The following is a 21,571-nucleotide window of genomic DNA, read 5'->3' on the forward strand; positions in this document are numbered from 1 at the left end:
TTGCCATGACTATAACTTATCATTAGGTCGTCATATATGGTATGACTATGTTATATATATATACTAGAAGCCAAATACACTGGGTGTAAAACAAAAAACTATAGAGGCCAGTTTTTTACGTGGTGAAAGGTGTTAAAATGATATAAAAGAATACTAATCTATATAGGGAATGTTTTTTATTTTCACAAGACTGTCATGCCTCACCTTAATTTCTACAGCAGTTTTGGATTCCTCTAACCTAGCTTATGTTATACTAATACCTATGGCTATAAATAGGCTCGATACAGCTCGAGCTCAATTTGTATTCGACTCGTTTTTACCTCATTTGGCTTGTATTAGTAAGATAAATGAGTTGAGTTTGAGCTCAATATTAAGCCCAATAAGAAAACAACCCGAGCTTGAGTTATGACATATTCGGCTCGTCAAGCTCGTGAGTAGCTCATTTTATTTCATGAGTAGCTCAAACTTGTTAAAATTCGACTCATGAAAATTTATAATATTAAAATATAGGTACACTACAACAATGATAGCTAAATTTATAAGCTATTGATTTTCTTTATTCACACTTAAGATTGTCAATTGTAGCAAGGGTACACAAGGGTCTTTCCCGTAGAGGACTATGGGTCTAACTACTCAAAACAATGTCACAAAAGTGACCACTCATCCTAACGAACAGAAGTCGAAAATCTAATTAAAAACCTAAACTAAAATATTCATAAAAATATGAAAATTTACAGTAACGTACTAGACACACAGGGCGTCTAGTGTACAAAATTTGGTGATTTTTGGAACTAATTTACTATATTAAACAAATACGAAAATATAGAGTACAGAAGCTGAAAATAACAAAAACTGGTTTTAAGATGGTTTGAAAACAATATGAATAAAGCTAGTTAGGGAAGATACATCCACCCCCGACAATCACACACAAGATAATTTGTTCAATCCTAATTCAATTAATCTAGATGAAGATGCTCAGGTTAGCTCGGTACGCTTGAACACAACCTATTACCCTTTCTTACTTCGTACGCTAGGCAGGAAGTGCTCTTGTAAGACCCTGAAAATTTGTTATTAAATTCTAATGGTTTTCGGGAATTAATTAAGTGTTCGTTAGAACGATTTCGTGGTTCGAGGGTGGAGCGGAAGTGTTTCGGACAATTATTCGCTCGGAATGCTTTGATTTAAGGGTTGACTTTTTATACGTTTAGATTCTACGAGAACATCCTTCATGAAAGTCGTAGAGCGCGTCGATACGAGTTCGTGGATATGCGGAACGCGAGAATCAGAGTTCGTATGAAGAAGTTATGGCTATCGGAAAACGTTTCCATTTTGGGATATATAGGAAAAATCCGAAAAAAATATCAGAAAATCAGAATTTCTGAAAAGGGAAACTTTTTCTCTCTCTTATGTCCCTACCCCAGATCGCCTAGCCGACTTCGACCGGCGATTTCTCACTCCTCCGGCCACCAATCGACGAGTCGTTTGTTCCTATCTCTTTGCCTCACTCCCATGTACAACTCTGTGTAGTTTCACGACGTGGGTCGGCCCATACACAGCGCAGCAACGCCGAGAAGTGGTGGCGGCACTGCAACATTTCGCCACTTGGAACTCACGATTCCGGCCAACTCCGGCCAAAATAGGAGGGGAGACCAACTGGGCTTTGTTCGTCTTGCCATGCTCTACAAAATCACCAAGTTTCACATCCCAATTCAACCCGACGAAGACGAATTCTGGATTTGTGCGATTTTGGGCAATTTCGCCCTATTTCTTTTTGAGGTAAATTTCGGCCTCTAGACTTGAAATTTGACTTTGGTGTAGTTATGAAAGTTGTAATTGGAGTTGAGATGAAGAACTTTTGTGTTGGAAGTTTTGTCAAATTTTGACTTTGGGCGGTGCCACTGTGGTGGTGTTTTCCGGCAAGTTCCGGCCACCCCAGGAACAGTTTCTGTTCCTCTTTTTAATCTACACATCGATACGATCATTTCGATATATAGTTTGTATTTTTTTGGAAATCGTATGAGCAAGTTATGAATTTTCAAAGTTTTAGGGTTTTCGGTTCAATCGATGTTCGATCCGTGAGGATCCAGCCGTCCGATCGACTTGTAGTTTTGTTATATTGACCGTAGAAGTGTTCTGAAGACTTTAGGTGGTCTTGGATGACCATCCGACTGTTGGATCGTCATATAATTGTGTTTTGTGAATTGTGTGATTTGTGTTGTATTGAATGTGACCTTGATGTGATTAGGTGATTGACGGAATTGTGTGAGTGGAGTATGGATGATTTTGTGCTTGTCTTGGTTTGTGTGAAGATGCAGCAGGATTTGGAGGTGAGTAAATCTCACGTGGTTTATTTACGAACCGAGTTATTTAATTGTCGGAATTGATTGATAATTATAAATCGTTTTCAAAAATTAAGATTTGTTTGAAATAATATGAACTCGATCGACTACGGTTCATAGGGCTACAGCTCACAGGTAAGAAAATGAATTTAAGTATAAAATGAATTTCTTGGTTTTAATACGTATGAAATATAGTTGGTATTAGTGGTCATTCCTGCGTGAATGACTACGTATATATATATTTACGTGGAATATATATATATATTGGATGGTGTGACATTGGTGAAGTAATGATTAAGAGTTGATTGAATTGTTATTTTGAGCATTTCTCTTACGAGCATACAATTATCATGATGTGTTGATTATTGTGTAAAAATGTGTTTTGTTTGAGGAAAGTATTTGAGTCGTGGGATTTGTTTTAAATGTTTTGTTCTGAGGACCGAAGGTTCCAAAGTTCGACGATTTAATGATAACTGAAGTAAGATTGTTCTGAGGACGGGGGTGTCCAAAGTTCGACGGTTTAATGATAACTGAAGTATGATTGTTCTGAGGACGGGGGGGTCCAAAGTTTGACGGTTTAATAGTAACCGAAGTGCAAGATATCGTAAGGTTGAACCTCGGCCGAGGTGACAGGTTACGATTCAGTTAGAGCTCTAGTCTGTTGCAAGTGTACCATCATGATGGTAACGGGGTTACTGCATCATGAGTGCGTAGTCTGTGTATGCGTACAGTCATGGTGGTAACCAGGCACGGAACCAGGAATTAAATTTGAGGTGTGCTAAATTTACCTTATGCTGGCAAGAAAAATTATTCTAAAAAATTTGACAGAGTTTACTTTGTTTTGATGGAATATCTCAATTGCATAACACTTGTCAAAGTATGATCCACAAGATGCATTTTGTCACCCAAATCTAACAATAGAAAATTGAAACAATTCAAAGTTAAATATTCAATGTCAATACAAATTCAACTACTTAAGTTGTGATCTTCGGTTGCCTGAAGCATAAAACTCATCTATAACCGAATTTGAATCAATAGTATCAACAATTTCTCTCTCAATATGCACTATCATTAAATCTGCAAGAAAATCATCACTCATCTTGCTTCGAAGTCGGTTCTTAATGAGCTTCATGGATGAAAATGCTCTCTCTGTTGTAGCCGTGGAAACAGGAAGAGTCATCACTAGACGGACTAGTCTCTCAACCAACAAGAATGGTGTCCTTGTGTTAACAAATTCTTGACATAACTCAGAAAGGGTGCATAAATCTTGAAATTCTGAAAGTTCAGAGAATTGATACTCAAAATGCTCCAACTGGTCTCTTAGATCATTCAAATCAGGCACATCATGAGGATAAAATTTCTCAGCCAAACAACATATGTTGTCAATGTCAAATGATTGAAAATCAAATCGAGGATCCAATGCAGAACTAAGAATCAAGAGTTCTCTTGTTTGCTCATTGAATCTACTCAAATATACAAGGACCACACCCGGGCACCCCACCAGGCCACCACATCCCTCCCCACCACAAGGGAAAACAAATTTAACTTACTCAAAAGCTAAAAAACACCCAATCAAAAGTATAATCAACTCAACTCTCAAACAATCAACACAATAAAGAAATTGCCACTATCATGAGCAATTGGGTATTTGGGTATTAATAATACAAATTCAATATCTTTTTCTACAAATCAATAGATTTGATTGCTTACATCAAGAAATCTAGAAATACCCAAATTCTAACCTAAATTACATTCTAATTTCGTCAAAAAATTTCATTATAGAAGAGAAGTTAAAGTGTAATACCTGAATAAGGTTGAGAGATGAGACTCATGAGAGCAGATTATTAAGGAGAGGAGATAAGAGTGACTTGGTAGAGAGAGGTGAAAGTCTGAGGCTCTGAGCTTGAGAAACGCAGAACAGAGAAAGGGAGAAAAGGAGGTGAGGACGAGAGGACAGAGAGGATAGAGAAAGGGAGAAAATGAGAGACTTGTCTGCTAGTTGGTACATACATTAATTATATATGTTGACTTTTTTTTTTTTAAAGGGTGCTATGACTTACTGACTTAGTATACATATATTAATTTTTTTCTCCCCAAAATCTTGAGGACACCCTTAGGTCCGTGCCTGGTGGTAACGATGTTACTGCATCATGAGTACGTAGTTTTCGGAGAACCTTGCTGGTGTTCTTTCTTTGGTTTATACGTGAGAATGAGATTCTATTAATGTGGTGGTGTTGATGGGTGATCATCAACTTTAATGCGAGTTGTTTGACTTCTGTATCGATTTCCGTTTCATTCTAATTGGTTGATTTTAAATGTAATTTCCTGAACTAAACGATATGCAGGGATTACTATGGTTTTGGGTTGTATACTGTTGGTGAATTCCTGAACTAAATTATATGCAGGGATTACCGCTTTTTGAATTGTTCGTTTTAATGTAAATTCCTGAACTAAACTCTATGCAGGGATTTATATGATTTCTATTGTTTGTTTTAATGTGATCTCCTGAACTAAGTTTCTATGCAGGGATTACTGATTTTACTTAATTCAATTGTAAGTGCGGTTATGGTTTGAGATTTGTAATGAGTTGTGAGGTCATCGTTTTCACAAATGTTTTATGTTGAGGGGAAGTGAGTGTGATTTTCGTAGATTTGTCGTTGAGATGGAAAATGATTTGAAACGTCACTAAGGTGACAACTACTTTTGTTTAGACAAATGAAGGTTGATTTTGTAGTTCGTTGTGTTTTAAAATGTTTAAAACATAATTGAGTTTAATTGTTTAGTTGAAGTATTGTGAAATTGGATGCATGAGTCGAGAGTCAGAGCATGTTGATTTTGATATGAGTTAACTTACGTGAGCATGATATGATATGATATGATATGAACTTGATGTTTGGTTGTGTTTTGTGGAGTTAAATGTTGTTGCTTGAATTTATCTCATGAGTTGAGAAATTATAAGCATGAGTGACGTGAGTCATTTTAATTGAGTTTACTCATACGAGCATAAAAAGTTTACCGGGTTTGTTGTTTCAACCCGGTGCACTATTCCATGGTGTAGGGTTTATTGTGCAGGTTAGAATATCGATTAATCGTCATCAAAGCTGAGGTGTACGTTCGATAGCGTGGACGTGGAATGGTACTCTTAGTTTTAAGTCTTCCGCTGTGTAGTGAGTTGTGGTGGGTGTGTTTACTTATTGAATTGTCATTCAGTTTCATTTGTAAACTATCTGTAATGTAATATGTGCCGTCTCTAAAGAACGAGTCGGTATTGACATTGTGAGCTCAGTTTGTTTTGTTGCTTAATTTAAATGAAAAATTTTATGTGTTTTTCTTGTGATTGTTAAGTTATCGCGTTTTGGATTTGAATTTATTTATTCAAAATTCGGGGTGTGACAGCTCTACACCTAGACTATTCCCTAACAATGCAACCTAAAGGTACGCTTATTAGATTTAACATGCAGAGATCATTAAGGTCTGAAAGAGTTTGAGACATCACTAGGCATCGCAATAAACTTAGCGCCTTGCTAAACCTAGAACTTAGTCTACTTGATAGTGAAAACTAACAATTGCTTCTCTAGAAGGTTTGAGGAGTCCAACTATTGACGCAGGCATCAAACAATCAAAGCGGTAGAATCCTAACATGCATACTAAGCGTGAACTCAAAGCATACAAGCAAGAATTCATCAATGGGAAAGTAGTAAACTAAAGTCTCATCTTGAATTAAAAGAAAATAAAATCAAAAGTCAAATCATCTTGTAGTTCATGTCTAGGGGCTTCAAGCAGCCCCCTAACTAATAAAAACTAGCTAAACATAAAAGAAACAAAACTAACTAAAGAAGGGGAGGAAGAGAGAGAGAGAGAGAGAGAGAGAGAGAGAGAGAGTTGCTGCAGATTGATCTCCTTTTATATGCTTTGAGGTTGCCTTCATCTTTCTTGTTGTGTAGGAAATCCAAAACCTAAAAGAATTAATTCTCGTCCAACCTCAGATTCACGCGCTGCCTGACCTTCTTGTACTAAATCGGCCATAACGTCCTCTAGAAAAATGATATTGACGAGCCGTAAAAATATCTGAAAACTAGACATCCGAGGCTTTCCATAAATATAAAGATCCACATCTGGTTCGTTGTGACCTGGTCGTAGTGATCTGTCGAAGTTGACTGATCTGCACAGGCAGATTTCCTGATTTGGCCTTTCAATCCCTCTTTTACTTATTTTCTTCTTCTTTGCTCAAAGATACCTATAAAACAAATAAACAACGTAAATAACGAGAAAATACACTAAACTAACAAAGAAAGTATAGAGATTAACGTTATTAATATCGCATAATTATGCTCCTATCAAACAATAATGGTCTTTTCCGACCACGTTTTCCCCACAGCAAGTACTTTTGGTCAAAAATAGCATTGTTTCCGACAAAAAAAAATTGTCTGTTGGAAATACATTTTTTTGATGGCCATTATTTCCGATAGCCACCACTCTCTCGGAACACGTACAGATTTTGGTCGGAAATAATTATTATTTGGCAGGAAGACTTCCCGCTAATTACTTTTCCAACCACGCTTGATGTCGTCCGAAAATAATAGGTCATTTTCCGAAAAGACCTTTTTTCTCATCGGAAAATATATGCAATATTTCCTACCAAAATGCTCATCATCGAAAATACAAAAAAAAAAAAAAAAAAATTGTTGAATTTAACGTGTTGAGGTACTGGAAGTGTTACGAAACTTCATGGGTGAAGTGGCCTTCCTACCTTTCAACATCAAACCAGCCCCTGGGAATAAATCAAAGGCCTAAATTTCGTCATTTTCTAGACTAACATGCATTGAGATTAGTTAATGATAATGTCTAACACACATGAAGTGGCGAAACCAAGATTTTGAACGTACTGGGGCACAAAAAACCACTAATAATAATAATAATAATAATATCAAAACATAAAAAAATTTCTAAACAAAGTTTATATCTGTTACATAAATAAATATCATTGACGAGATTTTATATTTTGAAATCATTTCATATTAGTCTCATCATTTATACTAGTAAAAGCGTCTTTCTCAATATATGAAGTCAAGCAAATATTCTCTTTAGGAGAACTATAGTTTTTATACATGAATGAAGAAAATAGGTGTAGCGAAAAAAAAAATGAAAAAAAAACCTACGACAATATACACAAAAAATTAGCTCAAATTCCCTATAATATATACATATTTATGTCTAAATTACCAATACTACATTATATTTTACTGATCATAGACTTGCAAGTGAGCACTAGAACAGTAGAACCCTTGTCTATTAATGGACGGGATCCAATTGAAGTATTTAGTGTATTAGTATATTAAATACTTTCAATGTTGAGTAGTAACTAGTAAGTATTACATAAGTATGTTTAATTAATATAATATATATAGGTTAAAATCACAGCAGCGGAGGCCTCTGAAGTCTTCGGAGCGACCTCGTAGAGCAAAACCTAGGGTTTTCCACGTTGGCGGCGGTGAACGCAGGTTCCCTAGACCAAGCATCGGCGAGGCTCCAGCGTGAGGGTGGCTAGGTGACGGTGCAGCGATGGGCGAGGGCAGCAAGAGCTGCAATCGGTAACGAAGGCATGATTGATCACGATGGTGGATCTGTTCAGAGTTGTCTAGATCTCGGGATACGGCTGCAGCTTCATAAGACTCTGACGAGGTTTACGGAGGGGGCTGTGTTCCTCTAAGGTGGTTGGCGGCGGTTTCCAACCGCTTCCTTCAAGAGCGGGTGCAAGTTTTCTCAATGGGCGGCCGAGGTATCCCGGGCATCCATTGATCGTTTTTTTTAAGTAGGCTTCCGAGTCGGACTCTATGATAGAAGCGTAATTGTACATCATTTATATCAAATTCCTTTATATTTTCATTGTTAGTTCTTGATATTTTCTTTTTATTTACTATTTTTATATGTTTTATAGCTATTTTAGAGCAAAGAAGAAGAAAAGAAGCAAAACAGGGATTGAAAGCCAAAATCAGCAAATCTTCCTGTGCAGATTAGTCAACTTCGACATAGTACTAAGAGTAGCTCAGGATGATACATATAATGATCTTTATATTGATGGAAAGCATCAGATGTCTAGTTTCCAAATCTTTTTACCGTTTGTGAATATCATTTTTCTAGAAGAAGTTATGACCTATTTAGTACAAGGAGGTCAGGCTGCGCGTGAATCTGAGTTCAAAGAAGGAAAGATTGTCTCCTAGAGCTATAAGGGAAGAAGAATTAAAAGTCCTTCTTTAATTAGAGATCAAATTCCTTAATTCTTGGAAGAGAAGGAGTCTTGACGCTATAACCATATAAAAAGGAGTCTAGGGCATCAAGGTAGACATCTTTGGACGCACAACATCAGTCCATTGCCGCCATCCTCTCCTCTCTCTCTTTTCATGTTTTATTTAATTTCTTTTATGTATTGCTAATAGTTTTTTATAGTTAGGGGCTACCTAAGCCCTAGACATGTGTAAACTAAGATTTTGGCGTTAATTTTATAGTTTCTTGGATATTGAATGTTTGTTAATTCATTTATTACTCATTGATAAATTCTAGTTTCGTTTGTTATGGTTGCAAATGTAGTAAGCATGCTAGGATTTTATTGCTATGATTTCATGTTTAGATCATCATGTCAAGCATGTTATCTAGAGTAGCACATGAGTGACTTGAGCCCCATTCATATGAATTAGCATCTAGGTAGATTAGGACAACATCAGTACCGAAATTGTCTATCAGATACGCAAGAGAATTAATTATACTTCCAGTATAGATATTTGTAAATCTTACAAGGTTACAGTTGTCTGGCCCTTTTTATTTCCTCAATTCAACATGTATAAATTCAAATCTACAAAAACCTCCACATTGATAAATACAAGAAATATTCAAACTGAATGGGCCAAAATAGAACAGAGCAATTAAAATGGAATTAACAAAAGAAAATGGAAAAATGGGTTATAAAGTCAGCAAGTCCTCGTCCCAAAATTCAAGAAGCAACTCGAGGAGTTAAACATCAATCAACATGTGGGAAGATCTGACGGTGGAGGAAGCAACTTCTGGTTGGGAAATTTTCCATCTAGCACTACCCATGCCATCTTCAAGCCCCAGCTAGTATGGATCTCCAAGTGACAATGCATGAACCATACACCTAATCATTAATGGAGAAAAATTACATTAATCAGCAACAGTAAATATATAAGAGCATATGAAGCGATGCTATCTTCTTAATAAGATCAGCGTAAGATCTCATGTTATATTCTTATGACAATACACGTCATCGTAACATCACCGTCAATTTTTGACCGCATATTAAAATAAGAATCCACTTAATCAATGGTTTAGATTGACAAACTGAAAAATAAACATATTAGATTATCTAGTTTAACTCACCAGGGTTGTCTGCTAGGAAACGAATTGCAACCCACCCGCCGGAGGGAACACCTACGGTGTTTCTTTCAACAGGGTCAAGCAGATTGAACTTCTTAGGGTCTTTGTTTTGGTCGAAGTTCCCAAACCCTTGACCAACAACAAAGAAATTGAACCCATGAAGATGAAGAGGATGACTTTCAGCACCAAGAATACTAGTGTCCTGCAACACCAACTCCACACTAGTATTAAACGGAAGCACCATTAGCTTTGTACCATTGCCCACATTAGTATTGTTCAGCTGGGCTCCCGTGTAATTAAATGGAGTTAAAGGACTGATCGGAAAGTCAGGGGAATAGACCCCCTTTGATTGGCCAGAGAAGTGGGATTGGAGTAAGGCAGTGTTTGGCATAGTAAAAGAAACGTTGTTGATTGAAGCAGCAAACATAGTTCCATTGGGTCCTTGGCAAGTTTGGTTGTTGTGCTGCTGGTGGCTACATGGGCTGGTTCCAAGTCCAATTGTGAAGAAGAAACGCTTGTCAACTTTTTGGGGGACGTTAGCTGGGAACTGTGGAGTGTTTAAGCTGCGGAGTTTGCTGGCGAACTTTGTTGCAAACGATGTGTCATTTAGAACTGGGAGAGTTGGTTTGTGGAGTGGAAGTTTGTTTAGTGGGAGGTTTGAGTGAAATGCGGTCGTTTCGTACTCTAGAATGCCAGCAAGAGTGGAGTTGTCGAAGGTGCCTAGACCAGTCACGTATGGCCTTGCGGTCATGAGAAATGTAGCATTTGGGAAGTTGGGTTTGGTTTTCAGAAGAACGTTTGTGGTTTGTCCCGGGGCAATGAGAATGGTGTTGGTGTCGAAGGGCTTGACATAAACGGCGTCTGTTTCGACCACTTTGAGGGTATGATTTGCAATGCTGAAGAAGAGCTCGTCATTTAGTGCTGCGTTGATTAGGCGAAGAAGGTATGTTTTCCCAGCTTGAACCTTCAGCTTGAAAGTATCTGCAAAAAGAACCCATTAATCTAAAGTACAATATATTTTTATGACCGCTAAATTTTTTTACCGAATTTTATGCAACAAATGATCGATATCATATAGTTTCACTTCGATATGAATATAAAGACACATGATATGAATATGACGAGCCTTTCCATAAAACATAGAAACAAATTTTGAGATGACCAATTTTTATACCTTTGGCAGAACAGTTATACAATGGTCCTGGCAGTCCATTAATGGTATAGGCGTCGGAGACATTTGGGCCTCCACCAGTTTGTAGTGCCTGATTTATGACTGCTTCAGGATCTGCATTCCACCACTCTCCTGTAAATTGAAGCATTGCAGGTAATATTTGTTAGTAATTAAATAACTAATGATTTTTTGACAGGTAAATAGTTCATTTCTCGTCCCTTTATTTAAATTTTTATACCCAATTACATACCAAAGACGATGGGTACTTCCTTGTAGGGCTTGATAAATGGGTAAGGAACACCACGCTTTGGAAGAATGATTAGAGGACCGTAGACAGTTGATCTGAGCCATGAAATATGAGCATGCCACCAGAGGGTGCCTCTTTGTCCTACAATCGTGTAGTTGTACACATAACTGTTACCTGTTTGTATAGGGCATTGGGTCACATATGCTGGCCCATCGGCCCACCCGGATCGAAGTTGTCGAATCCCATGCCTAATTTGAAACAAGTCAATCCAACACACTTTCAATTTAAGTCATGAACTTAACGTCATAATTAAATTATTTGTAAAATATATATAGTTACCAATCACCATTTAGTCATATCTTTTACAAGTTTAAATTACTGTCTCTGCAGATGAGTCTCATTTTCGTAAAAGATATGATGAGGAATGTAATCAATAAATATGACGCACATATAAGGTTTTAAAATTGAAGTAGAGAACGCCTTCATATATTTACCAATGGATGGAGATGTTGTTGTGGACATGATTAACCACTTTAATAAGGAGATTATCGCCCTCCCTTGCTACAATCCGAGGTCCGGGAAACTGCCCATTAACTGTTACAACGCTCTTTGTATGGCACAACCTTGTGATATTTTGCAGTTTGATCTTTGAAAATCAACAATAACGATGTTAGCTAAGGAAAGGCAAGAAAAAAAAATTCAAAAACAAATTAAAGAATAGAACACATACTTCAAACTTGTAGTGCCTGGTAATGCTTGCAACTGCAAGCTCAGAACTGAGACACAAAGTTATGAAAGAGAAGAGAAAGAGCTTGAAAAACGCTTGCAATGAAAAAATAGAGACACCCATTTTACTCTCTCTCTCTCTCTCTCTCTCTCTCTCTCTCTCTGTGGAAATTGAAGTACGTTGCTCTTTTCTTTCAGTTTGTGTTGATCAAAGCTTGTGGATTGCGTATATATATATACAGGCTAGGGGTGATGAGGAAAGGGTCTGTTTCGTTGTTTAGGTAATTGACAGAAAACGATATCGACATGGTTTAAAGAGTACGTAGGAGAAACCAGAAGCTAGCTAAGCTTCAGATATACATGGCTCTATATCTAAGTTCTAGTTGTTAGATAGAACAACTATTTAGAGTAATGTGAAAGACAATCAAATTTAATTTCTTCACCTAGCACTTGCTAGCTAGCCTCCTTTCTTTTCAAGTCAAATATTTGAATATTTTCTCTGTTAAGATTTTATGTGCTTTCATGCATGAGTAGACCTGATGTTGACCAAGCTATAGCTACTTCCATGCTTAGCACCATCTGGGATTTAAAAGGGAAACGTAGGTATGAAATATGCAGCTACGTAGCACAGAAAAGAGACCATTCACCCTTCTTTAGGTGGAAACCATAGATAATAAGATCTTATCCCTTTGCACCAATTTCGCGTGGCATTTTGTTGTTATTATTATTTAGGTTAATCACTAGCTCATTGACCAAAAAATTGTCGAAATATTCATTGCTCCTCGGATGATATTAGTTTTGAAATAATATCATGTTGATATATTAATACTCAGGCCAGAAAAGACCATTACATATCCTCCATCTATTATCTATGGGTAGATAAAGAGTTTGTGGTAAACCACAGCAATACATAGATTAGGTCCGATCATTTGACGGCACTCATGCTCACTTATTCAACAAAGCCTATAAACTATGAAAAACAGATACAGTAAATAGGCATCATACTAACACAAGATTGCATAGCTTCCTAAAAAAAGAAAATTATTTAGAAAGAAAAAAACTAACTAAATAGGAGCCCAAATGGTAGGCCTACAGCTCACCCCAGACCCAATTCACTCAGGCCCAATTGACGGCAGCCTAAAGAGTAGTCCCACTCAAACCCTAGCAAAAATGGCCCAAACCCAGCCCAATGCTTCATCTCTTTCACATGGTGGTGACAACCATGACCACATCGATGCCGCACTGGCGCCACCGTGACCACGTCTTTTTCGATCCCAGATGCCTCCAACAAAGCAACTCCGACCACCCATGGCCCCACATGCTGATATCCAAGAAAACTCGAAACCAAATCGATTTGAGTCCACCCAGATTCCAGATTGATGTTGCAACCAGACGCCGGCGTCGCCACTAGGAAATGAAGCGGATCGAAATCCAGTCCCTCTCAATTTGCCATTAACATCCCCAGAATCAAAACAACCTAACTACCTTGCTTCAGGGGTGTTGCACCAGACTCACTGTCAAAGCCCATCCTGCCAGACTTCAAGTAGCAGCAAACATCCCCGAGCCCCATGATGAAAACCACCGGTCCGGCAGTAGACCACGAAACGAGGGAAAAGCCGGTGGCCCGCCCCGACGTCGTGCGCCGCCGGACGAGCACAATTGCACAGAAGCCGGACTCTGGGTTTACGGTGCGTGCAAGGGCGTAGCTAGCCTAGGGCGAGAAGGGTCAATTGACCCTTCTCAATTTTTAGAAAATCTTTAATTAGTCTTAATCATCTATGAATCTTAATGGAATGAAATAAAATTGACCCTTTCTCAATTTTTGAAAAATTCTTAATTAATCTTAATTAGTCTTAATTATCCTTGAACTTTAATGGAATGAAATAATATTTTACAATACTTATACACTACATATATCCAATTAATACGAATCTTTTCAAGGTTTTCTTACCTTATTGATCGATATATGCCCATATGTGAATATTTACGATTCTTTGTTAATATGCTAAATCGAAGTAACACATAATTTTTTCTATATTTATCGTTCATCTCAAATCCCAAAATTTATTCAACATGATTTAAGGGTCTTTCAATTTCCGCATTAATATGGGAAATATTACACTTAAATTTTCTTATACTAATATATTATTTATTTATTTTTAATAAATCTTTTGTCATTTCTAGAGGATGACTGAAAATGAGTTTAATTTGTTAGTTAATAAAGTTTGACCCTCATAAGTGAGATTTTTGGCTACGCCACTGGGTGCGTGCGAGCGTGTTCTTTGTTTTTTGCTAATCATCAAATTGCTTCGCTCATTCTGGTCGGATGATATTATTTTTTTTTTATTTTTTATTTTTTTGAATCAAGCCCTCCGGGCAAAATAGTATAATCAACACAAACCAGAATAGGCCGTTACAAGTAGTAACATTTGTAAATGCCATTGACGTTAGCACTCACAAATGTTATCAACACTCGGTAACATTTTCTCTAGGTGTGATGTATCTAGGTTGAGTGTCATATATAACGATCTCTTTCAAATCTCATAAAGCATACATCTTTAATTTTTTTTTTTTTTTTAACCAACATATAATCAGTAAAAGGAGAAAGTATAGGACCCTATATATTTTTTTTTTATCATATCAACAATTAGTCTCTTGTGAGTTGAACTCACAACCTCCCACTTACAAAAGGGAGGCTTATGCCACTAGACCAAATGGTAGTGGGCTACATACTCCCTATGTATATATTTTGTGGAAGAATACTCATGCTTAGTTGTGCTATATTGTTAGACCTGTAAATGGACTGGATTTGGATCGGATCGACCTAAATCCAAATTCGTTTACTTAAAAAAAAATTGATCCAAACCCGCTCCGTTAACCTGGCGGATCATTGATAGCTCGATCTGAATCCGTATCCGCCTGATTAACAGATACCCAATCCGCTAATCCGAACCCGTTTATAATTTTAAATATTTTAAAATTTTAAATAGTAATATTAAATTTATATCATGATATTAATAAAATATTAAAATAACATGAAAAGTATCACCAAAAGTAGAATAATAGTATCAAAATTCTTAATGCTTCTTGGAATCTTGGGTGATAGACTGTCCCTTAGATTTCTGCAAAAAAATTGTATTAGAAATTCTTCATATTTTATATTTTTTTAAAAATAATAATATATTAATAAAAAATAATATTTTATTATTACAAAAAATGCCGGATCATTAACGGATCGGATCGACCTAAATCCATATTTGATCCGTTAAATAGACGGGTTAACGGATTCGGATCATTAACTGATCAACGGATCAAAATTTTCGATCCAAACCCGTCCAATAGCTAAGGATCTGGAGCGGGTCTGGATCAAAATCCGGTCCATTTACAGGTCTATATACTGTTATATGTTAATCAGCTCATAACTCCTTGTGGTCTCAAAGAAAAATTAGTTCATTTTTTTTTTTGAAAATAAAAAATCAGTTAATTTGGGAGCCCAAAAGCAATGAAGATGATCATCTATTAATTCAGAAATTTCTAGTATTTTTTGTTTCTGATTTGGTGATACGTATTGCATTCAACCAAAAATATAAATATATTTGAACTGTATGTGGTCTGTTGATTAGCTGGTCTAATTAATATCGTGAAGATTACGGAATTAAATTTTACTATCATAATACGTGGGTTGAGTAATGTGGGGATTTAAAGAAAAGAGAAAAGAAAAAAACATGGAGATTACATTTCATTAAACGAGTTAGCACTACAAAAAAAAATTCAAATTGCCACGGCGCTGTGCCGTCGCGGAAAGTGAAATTGCCGTCGCGAAAGACCAATGGCGACGGCAATTGCGCCGATGTCGTTGGGGGCGTCGCCATTGATATTAGCGACGGCTAATGCACCGTCGCAAGCTTATTAGCGACGGCAAGACGTTGCCGTCGCAAGCATTTTGCGACTGAAAAATGCCGTCACAAATATCTATAGCGACGCCACCGACGGCTACCAAAGCTTTGCGACGGTGAAATTGCCGTCGCAAAATTTTATTTATGAATAAATAAAAAACTGGCATGCAAATATGCAATGCCAGATTTTTTTTTTTTTTAATAAAAGCTGTACAAAAAGGAATTAAACATATTGAAAAGGGAATGTTACATTTTGATTTTTCTCATGAATGTTACAAAAGAAATGAAGCTCTTATACAAGAGTTTACAAGATAATACAAGGTACTTTTCTTCCTCTACTTCAAGAAAAGCTTTGCAGGGATCTTCCTCCAGATATGTGTCCGTTTTCTATCTACATAGATAAGTGAAGAGAGGGAGGATGAGCATGAGACTTGGGACTACACTTACTGATATGAAAGTTCAGGCAAATTGATATTGAAATCCTCTGATTAATTACTTTCTGAAAGCATAGATCCTAGTGTGGAGAAGTGTACATTTAAGTGAAATTTAGAGTGAAATTTGGAAAAGTGTACATTTGAGTGTAAATTTAGATCAACCAAGTAGATCTACCAAAAGTTTCGACTCACATTTTGGGCAATTTTCAGAATAAACAGCATCCCATATCCTTCTTGCTGATGGACCAGCATAGCCAGTGTAACGTTCAGGGTTCAGTAGAAGGTTCACATATGTTATCTCATCTGCAGATCAGAAGTTAACAGAGTCAATCTCTGAACAACATGATTAAAAATCAGTTATTTACTCCAACAAGAAATTTTTCATTGAGAGAAACGAACACAGAACCATTGAGGCAGTTTTACATTCAGAATTTGTTTGCTACATGTACCATAAACCATGACCTACATTCAATAAATGGTAAGATCCGAAAAAATTTAGCTCTGTCATTTAAAATGCAAGCCTATTGTCTTCATTGGTTTCTGATGTCTCTCATAATATATATAGCATATGCATTCCACACAAAATTATAAATAATGACTTTCGCATCTAAAATTACTTCAGCTAATCAATAAAATCTTTACTAAGGACTAAAACCACAGTTAATACTACAAAGCATAAGATAAAAGATAATATTCAGTAAATTACCATTATCAGTCTCGTCATCATTTGTCCAAGGGTTATCTGTCTCAATCCAGCCTCTAAAAGCCCTACTGTCTAGAGTGCGGTCAACACACCCCTGCAGCTTGTCATCTTGACAAACCAAACTGTCGGATGGAAGGCCACGGTGAAAGGGCCTCTTGAAAGGTTCCGAAAATTCATTTTCCGGGCATTCGTAGACGCTGCAGTCACGCAAGAGGCACATACCATCTTCAGTCCAGAAAGGACAGTCACACCACAGCTTGGCCTATCAAATGAACCAAGTACGTACATAAGCTCCCATAATGTAAACACAGATACTGACAATCAGAAACATAGCATTATAGGCTTATAGCAAGGCAGTAAGCAAAGTCCAATCAACAAACAAGTCCAGAACACAATCACCACCATACACATCCTCTAAACTAGTCGACAACATAAGACCCCTAGTTGACCAAAAAGGAATCTTTGCAATCTTTGATGCTAAATTGCCAGAACTACGAAACTGGGTCATCCCCATTTTTCTCCTACTTACTACTAAACACAGATTTAGCATCCAATATGCAAACAAATATTCAATTCCCATCCAAAACAGATGCAAAATCATCAAAAGTTCAAACAGATAAGTCAGATACAGAGCAAGGCAGTAAGCTAACTTCAAATTCCAAAACTGGAAAACATTCAAACAGCCAACTATCCAACCTGTCAACAGCTCAATAATACAATTTGATCATAGTAAAACTCGTACATTCATTATTCGAACCAAGAGAAACTGAGAAAGGCAGCGAACAACTTACCAAGCTTGAAGATTTTTGAATCGAACCAAGAGTCCAAGAGCAAGACCAGTTGACCAAAAGCTCGAGACTTCAATTGAAAACCCAGAAATCCATGATAGAGTGAGAACCCAGATAGATCGATTGAAAAAAATAAACCCAGAAATTCAACTTACCAAATTCCAATATCTTCAACCCAGAAATTCATGAGGGAGTGAGTCAGTCAAGGAAAGCGCCCAGCAGACCCGCCCAGAACGCCTAGGCTCCGCCTAGCCCGACTAGGCGGCCGATTTTCAGCCCACTGCCTAGCTCCATCGACTACGCCAAAATCCGAACGGAACTCAGCCGCCTAGGCCGATTTTTAGAACCTTACTTTGCACTGAGACTCCTTGCGAGGCCGCGATTTCTTCTCCCGCTACAAGGGATGCATGGTTTTGAGCAAACCCAAGATGTCCTTGACATTCATTCTGATTTTCCCCAAAAATCTAGGGTTTTCTTTTTTCGTTGTGAAATTGGATGCATAGAGAATAGTCGTGATAAAGGATGGGGGGGGGGGGGGGAGAGAGATTGGAGGCTTCTCATTTAGCAAACCAGAGTGAAAGGGGAATTCGCAGTGAAATGTTAAGGTCGAAACCCTAACTATGGTAAATTGGAGAGGAGGAATTGAGAGAGAAATTAAAGAAAGGAATGCAAATTAACTGATATATTCGTCGATGCCAAGAGTTTACAGAATTGGGGGTTATATACCCAACTGCTCATATGGATAACGACACGTGTTGGCCATGAAGGACGCAACACCTAACAACTCAACTAACCACCAATTAACCCTTATTAACTAATTAACCAGAATTATCTTAATTAAGGGACACGTGCGCTTCGCATGCACGATCAACGTTCTATTCTCATAACAATCCATTCCCCTGGAGATGAAGCTTGTCCTCAAGCTTGGAAATCTGGAAAACGCTGTAGTAGCTCATCAGCCTCCTCCCACGTTGCCTCCTCAACTGATGACCCTAACCACTGGATGAGCCACTTGGTAACTGGAGCATTCCCCTTTTTAAACATTCTTCGGTCAAGTATTGCAGCGGGGTACCATCTGGGGTTATGGGGATCCACATTTGGGGGCAGGTGAGCGGAAACCACAGCTGCATCACCAATTTTCTTTTTTAACAGAGACACATGGAACACCGGGTGTATTCGAGCAGAATGTGGCAGCTTCAACTTGTATGCAACTGATCCAATCCGTTTTTCGACCTGATAGGGTCCATAGTAACGAGGAGCTAGTTTAGGGACAGACCTTCTCTCCACCGATTGTTGTCTATAGGGTTGTAACTTGAGATATACCCAATCTCCTTCTGCAAAAACCCGTTCAGTATGTTTCTTATCGTAGAACTGTTTCATCCGAGCCTGAGCCACTTGCAAATTTCTCTTGAGCACAGCCAGCAGTTCATCTCTTGTTTGCAATTGCTGATCCACTGCTTCTACCGCGGTTGACCCTGGAGAATAGAGTGTGATGGTAGGAGGTTCATAGCCATACAACACTTGGAAGGGAGTCATGCCAATGGCCGAGTGGTGAGCAGTATTGTACCAATATTCAGCCCAAGGTAGTGCAGTCACCCATGAATGAGGTTTCTCACCAACTACACATCGCAAGTACTGCTCCAAAGTTCGATTGAGGTTTTCCGTCTGTCCATCTGTTTGTGGATGATAGGCTGAACTCTTATTGAGACTGGTACCTTGAGCTTGAAAGAATGCCTCCCAGAAAGTACTTAAGAACACTGGATCTCGGTCGGATATAATTGATTTTGGCATTCCATGTAATTTGAAAACTCCAGTGATGAAGTGTTGAACTACGATGGCAGCTGTATAAGGATGGTTTAATGCAATGAAGTGCGCATACTTAGTGAACCTGTCGATAACCACCATAATCACTGTCTTGCCTGCAGAGCTTGGTAAACCCTCAATGAAATCCATAGAAATATTTGTCCAAGCCTGCTCAGGGATCACATTGGGTTGTAATAGACCTGGGGGATTGATGGTTTCATAGTGATTTTGTTGACATATATGGCAGCTAGCCACAAAGGTCTTGACATCCTTATGCAGTCCCGGCCAAGCAAAGGACCTAGTAATCCTTTTGAACGTTCTCTGCCGGCCAGCATGCCCTCCATTCAAACAATTATGCAATTCAGCTAGGATCTTATCCCTCCAGTTGTCATGTGTGGGAACAAAGATCTTACCCTTGTACATTAGCTGCGAGTTGGTGATCGAATAATGGGGGAGAGCATTAACATTTTGAGTGACCTGTTGAATAATGTCTCTCGCCTCCGGATCCACTAAACAAGCAGCCTGGATCTCACTCACAAAGCTATGGACAGGAGAAGAAATACCAGTGCTTGTGTTCAGCGAGCCGTACTTGGAAATGGGTTCCGACTCCCTGTTGCTTAATTCCTCCTTCCTAGATAGGGCATCCGGGGCAGAGTTATTTTTCCCAGCTTTATAGTGGATGGAGTAGTCATATCTTGCAAGTTTCAGCAGCCACTTTTGTTGAGTAGGGGTAGATATCTTCTGCTCCAAGAAATACTGAATAGTTCGATGATCAGTGTAAATACTGAAATGTCTGCCCAATAGATAAGGTCTCCACTGTTGTACGGCGTAGACAACGGCCAACATTTCCTTGTCGTACACTGAGAGAGCTACATGTCGAGGTGCTAAAGCCTTGCTCAAATAGGCTATAGGGTGACCTTCTTGAGATAGAATAGCTCCGATCCCTATACCGGAAGCATCGCATTCTATGACAAACTTTTTAGTGAAATCAGGTAAAGCCAACACTGGTGTATTCATAAGTGCCTCCTTAAGAGCTTCAAACGCTGTTTCAGAAGCTGCTGTCCATTGAAATCCTCCCAACTTCAACATGTCAGTAAGTGGTTTTGCTATAGTGCCAAAGTTGCGTACATACTTCCGATAGTATCCAGCCAGTCCCAAGAAGCCTCTTAATCCCTTGACTGTTTTGGGTTTGGTCCATGTCCTGATGCATTCAATCTTTGCAGGATCCACTGAAACACCTAAGGCACTAATGATATGTCCCAGATATTCAACAGAAGAAACTCCAAAACTGCACTTGCTTTTCTTAATCTGCAAGGAATGCTGCTGAAGCTTTTGAAAGACCTTCTCCAAATACTCCAGATGGGACTCCAATGTAGGGCTATACACCAAAATATCGTCAAAAAATACCAGAGCAAACTTTCGCAGATAATCGCGTAACACATCATTCATCACAGACTGAAAAGTGGATGGGGCGTTGGTGAGCCCAAATGGCATAACCAGGAATTCATAATGGCCATTATGAGTTCGAAAAGCAGTTTTACTCACAGCTGCAGCATCCATTCTGATTTGATGATACCCTGACCGTAGGTCCAGCTTGGTGAATATAGTAGAACCGTGAACTTCATCTAAGAGCTCATCAACCACCAGAATAGGGTACTTGTCTTTAACAGTAACAGAATTAAGTGATCTATAATCCACACACAACCGCCAAGTACCGTCTTTCTTCTTGACCAAAAGTACAGGAGAGGAGAAGGGACTCACACTTGGCTTGATGACACCATTGTCCAACAGTTCTTGTACAATCTTTTCAATTTCAGCCTTCTGAAAGTGAGGATATCTGTAAGGCCTCACACTAACAGGTGGAGTGTTAGGCAACAATTCGATTTTATGATCTTGAGGCCGAGCAGGTGGTAAAGTGGTTGGGACATTGAACAAATCCTCATACTTACTGATCAAGGCTTGTAGCCGAGGATGGGGACTTGCAACAACATTGTGCATGAGAGCAGGTTGCAACTGGACAAGCATGGCTTCCTTCTCCTTACGGAGTAATCTGGTCATGGCTTTACAGCTTATAA

The 21,571-nt window shown here is 38.3% G+C and overlaps 2 protein-coding genes and 1 long non-coding RNA gene across 3 annotated transcripts; all 3 read right to left on the reverse strand.

Annotated features, from left to right (window-relative positions):
- Nucleotides 1–9,118: 9,118 nt before the first annotated feature.
- Nucleotides 9,119–12,058, reverse strand: LOC133727941 (laccase-17-like). Its single transcript, XM_062155358.1, has 6 exons — nucleotides 11,877–12,058; nucleotides 11,641–11,792; nucleotides 11,150–11,394; nucleotides 10,903–11,031; nucleotides 9,732–10,709; nucleotides 9,119–9,489 (listed from the first exon to the last, which is right to left on the reverse strand). Exons 1-6 carry the CDS (start codon nucleotides 11,994–11,996, stop codon nucleotides 9,359–9,361), a joined length of 1,755 nt encoding a protein of 584 aa, XP_062011342.1. The 5' UTR covers nucleotides 11,997–12,058; the 3' UTR covers nucleotides 9,119–9,358.
- A 3,940-nt stretch (nucleotides 12,059–15,998) lies between these two features.
- On the reverse strand, nucleotides 15,999–16,508 carry LOC133731573 (uncharacterized). The gene is made up of 2 exons (XR_009856719.1): nucleotides 16,395–16,508; nucleotides 15,999–16,159 (listed from the first exon to the last, which is right to left on the reverse strand). It is a non-coding gene; the product is annotated as an uncharacterized LOC133731573 (long non-coding RNA).
- Nucleotides 16,509–16,512: 4 nt separating this feature from the next.
- Nucleotides 16,513–18,103, reverse strand: LOC133730456 (endoplasmic reticulum oxidoreductin-1-like). The gene is made up of 4 exons (XM_062158041.1): nucleotides 17,849–18,103; nucleotides 17,697–17,763; nucleotides 16,909–17,167; nucleotides 16,513–16,535 (listed from the first exon to the last, which is right to left on the reverse strand). The coding sequence occupies exons 1-4, from the start codon at nucleotides 17,878–17,880 to the stop codon at nucleotides 16,513–16,515; spliced, it is 381 nt and encodes a 126-aa protein (XP_062014025.1). The 5' UTR covers nucleotides 17,881–18,103.
- Between the last annotated feature and the right edge of the window lie 3,468 nt (nucleotides 18,104–21,571).

The sequence above is a fragment of the Rosa rugosa genome, chromosome 2 (genome assembly GCF_958449725.1).
Source record: "Rosa rugosa chromosome 2, drRosRugo1.1, whole genome shotgun sequence".
Taxonomy (NCBI): domain Eukaryota; kingdom Viridiplantae; phylum Streptophyta; class Magnoliopsida; order Rosales; family Rosaceae; genus Rosa; species Rosa rugosa.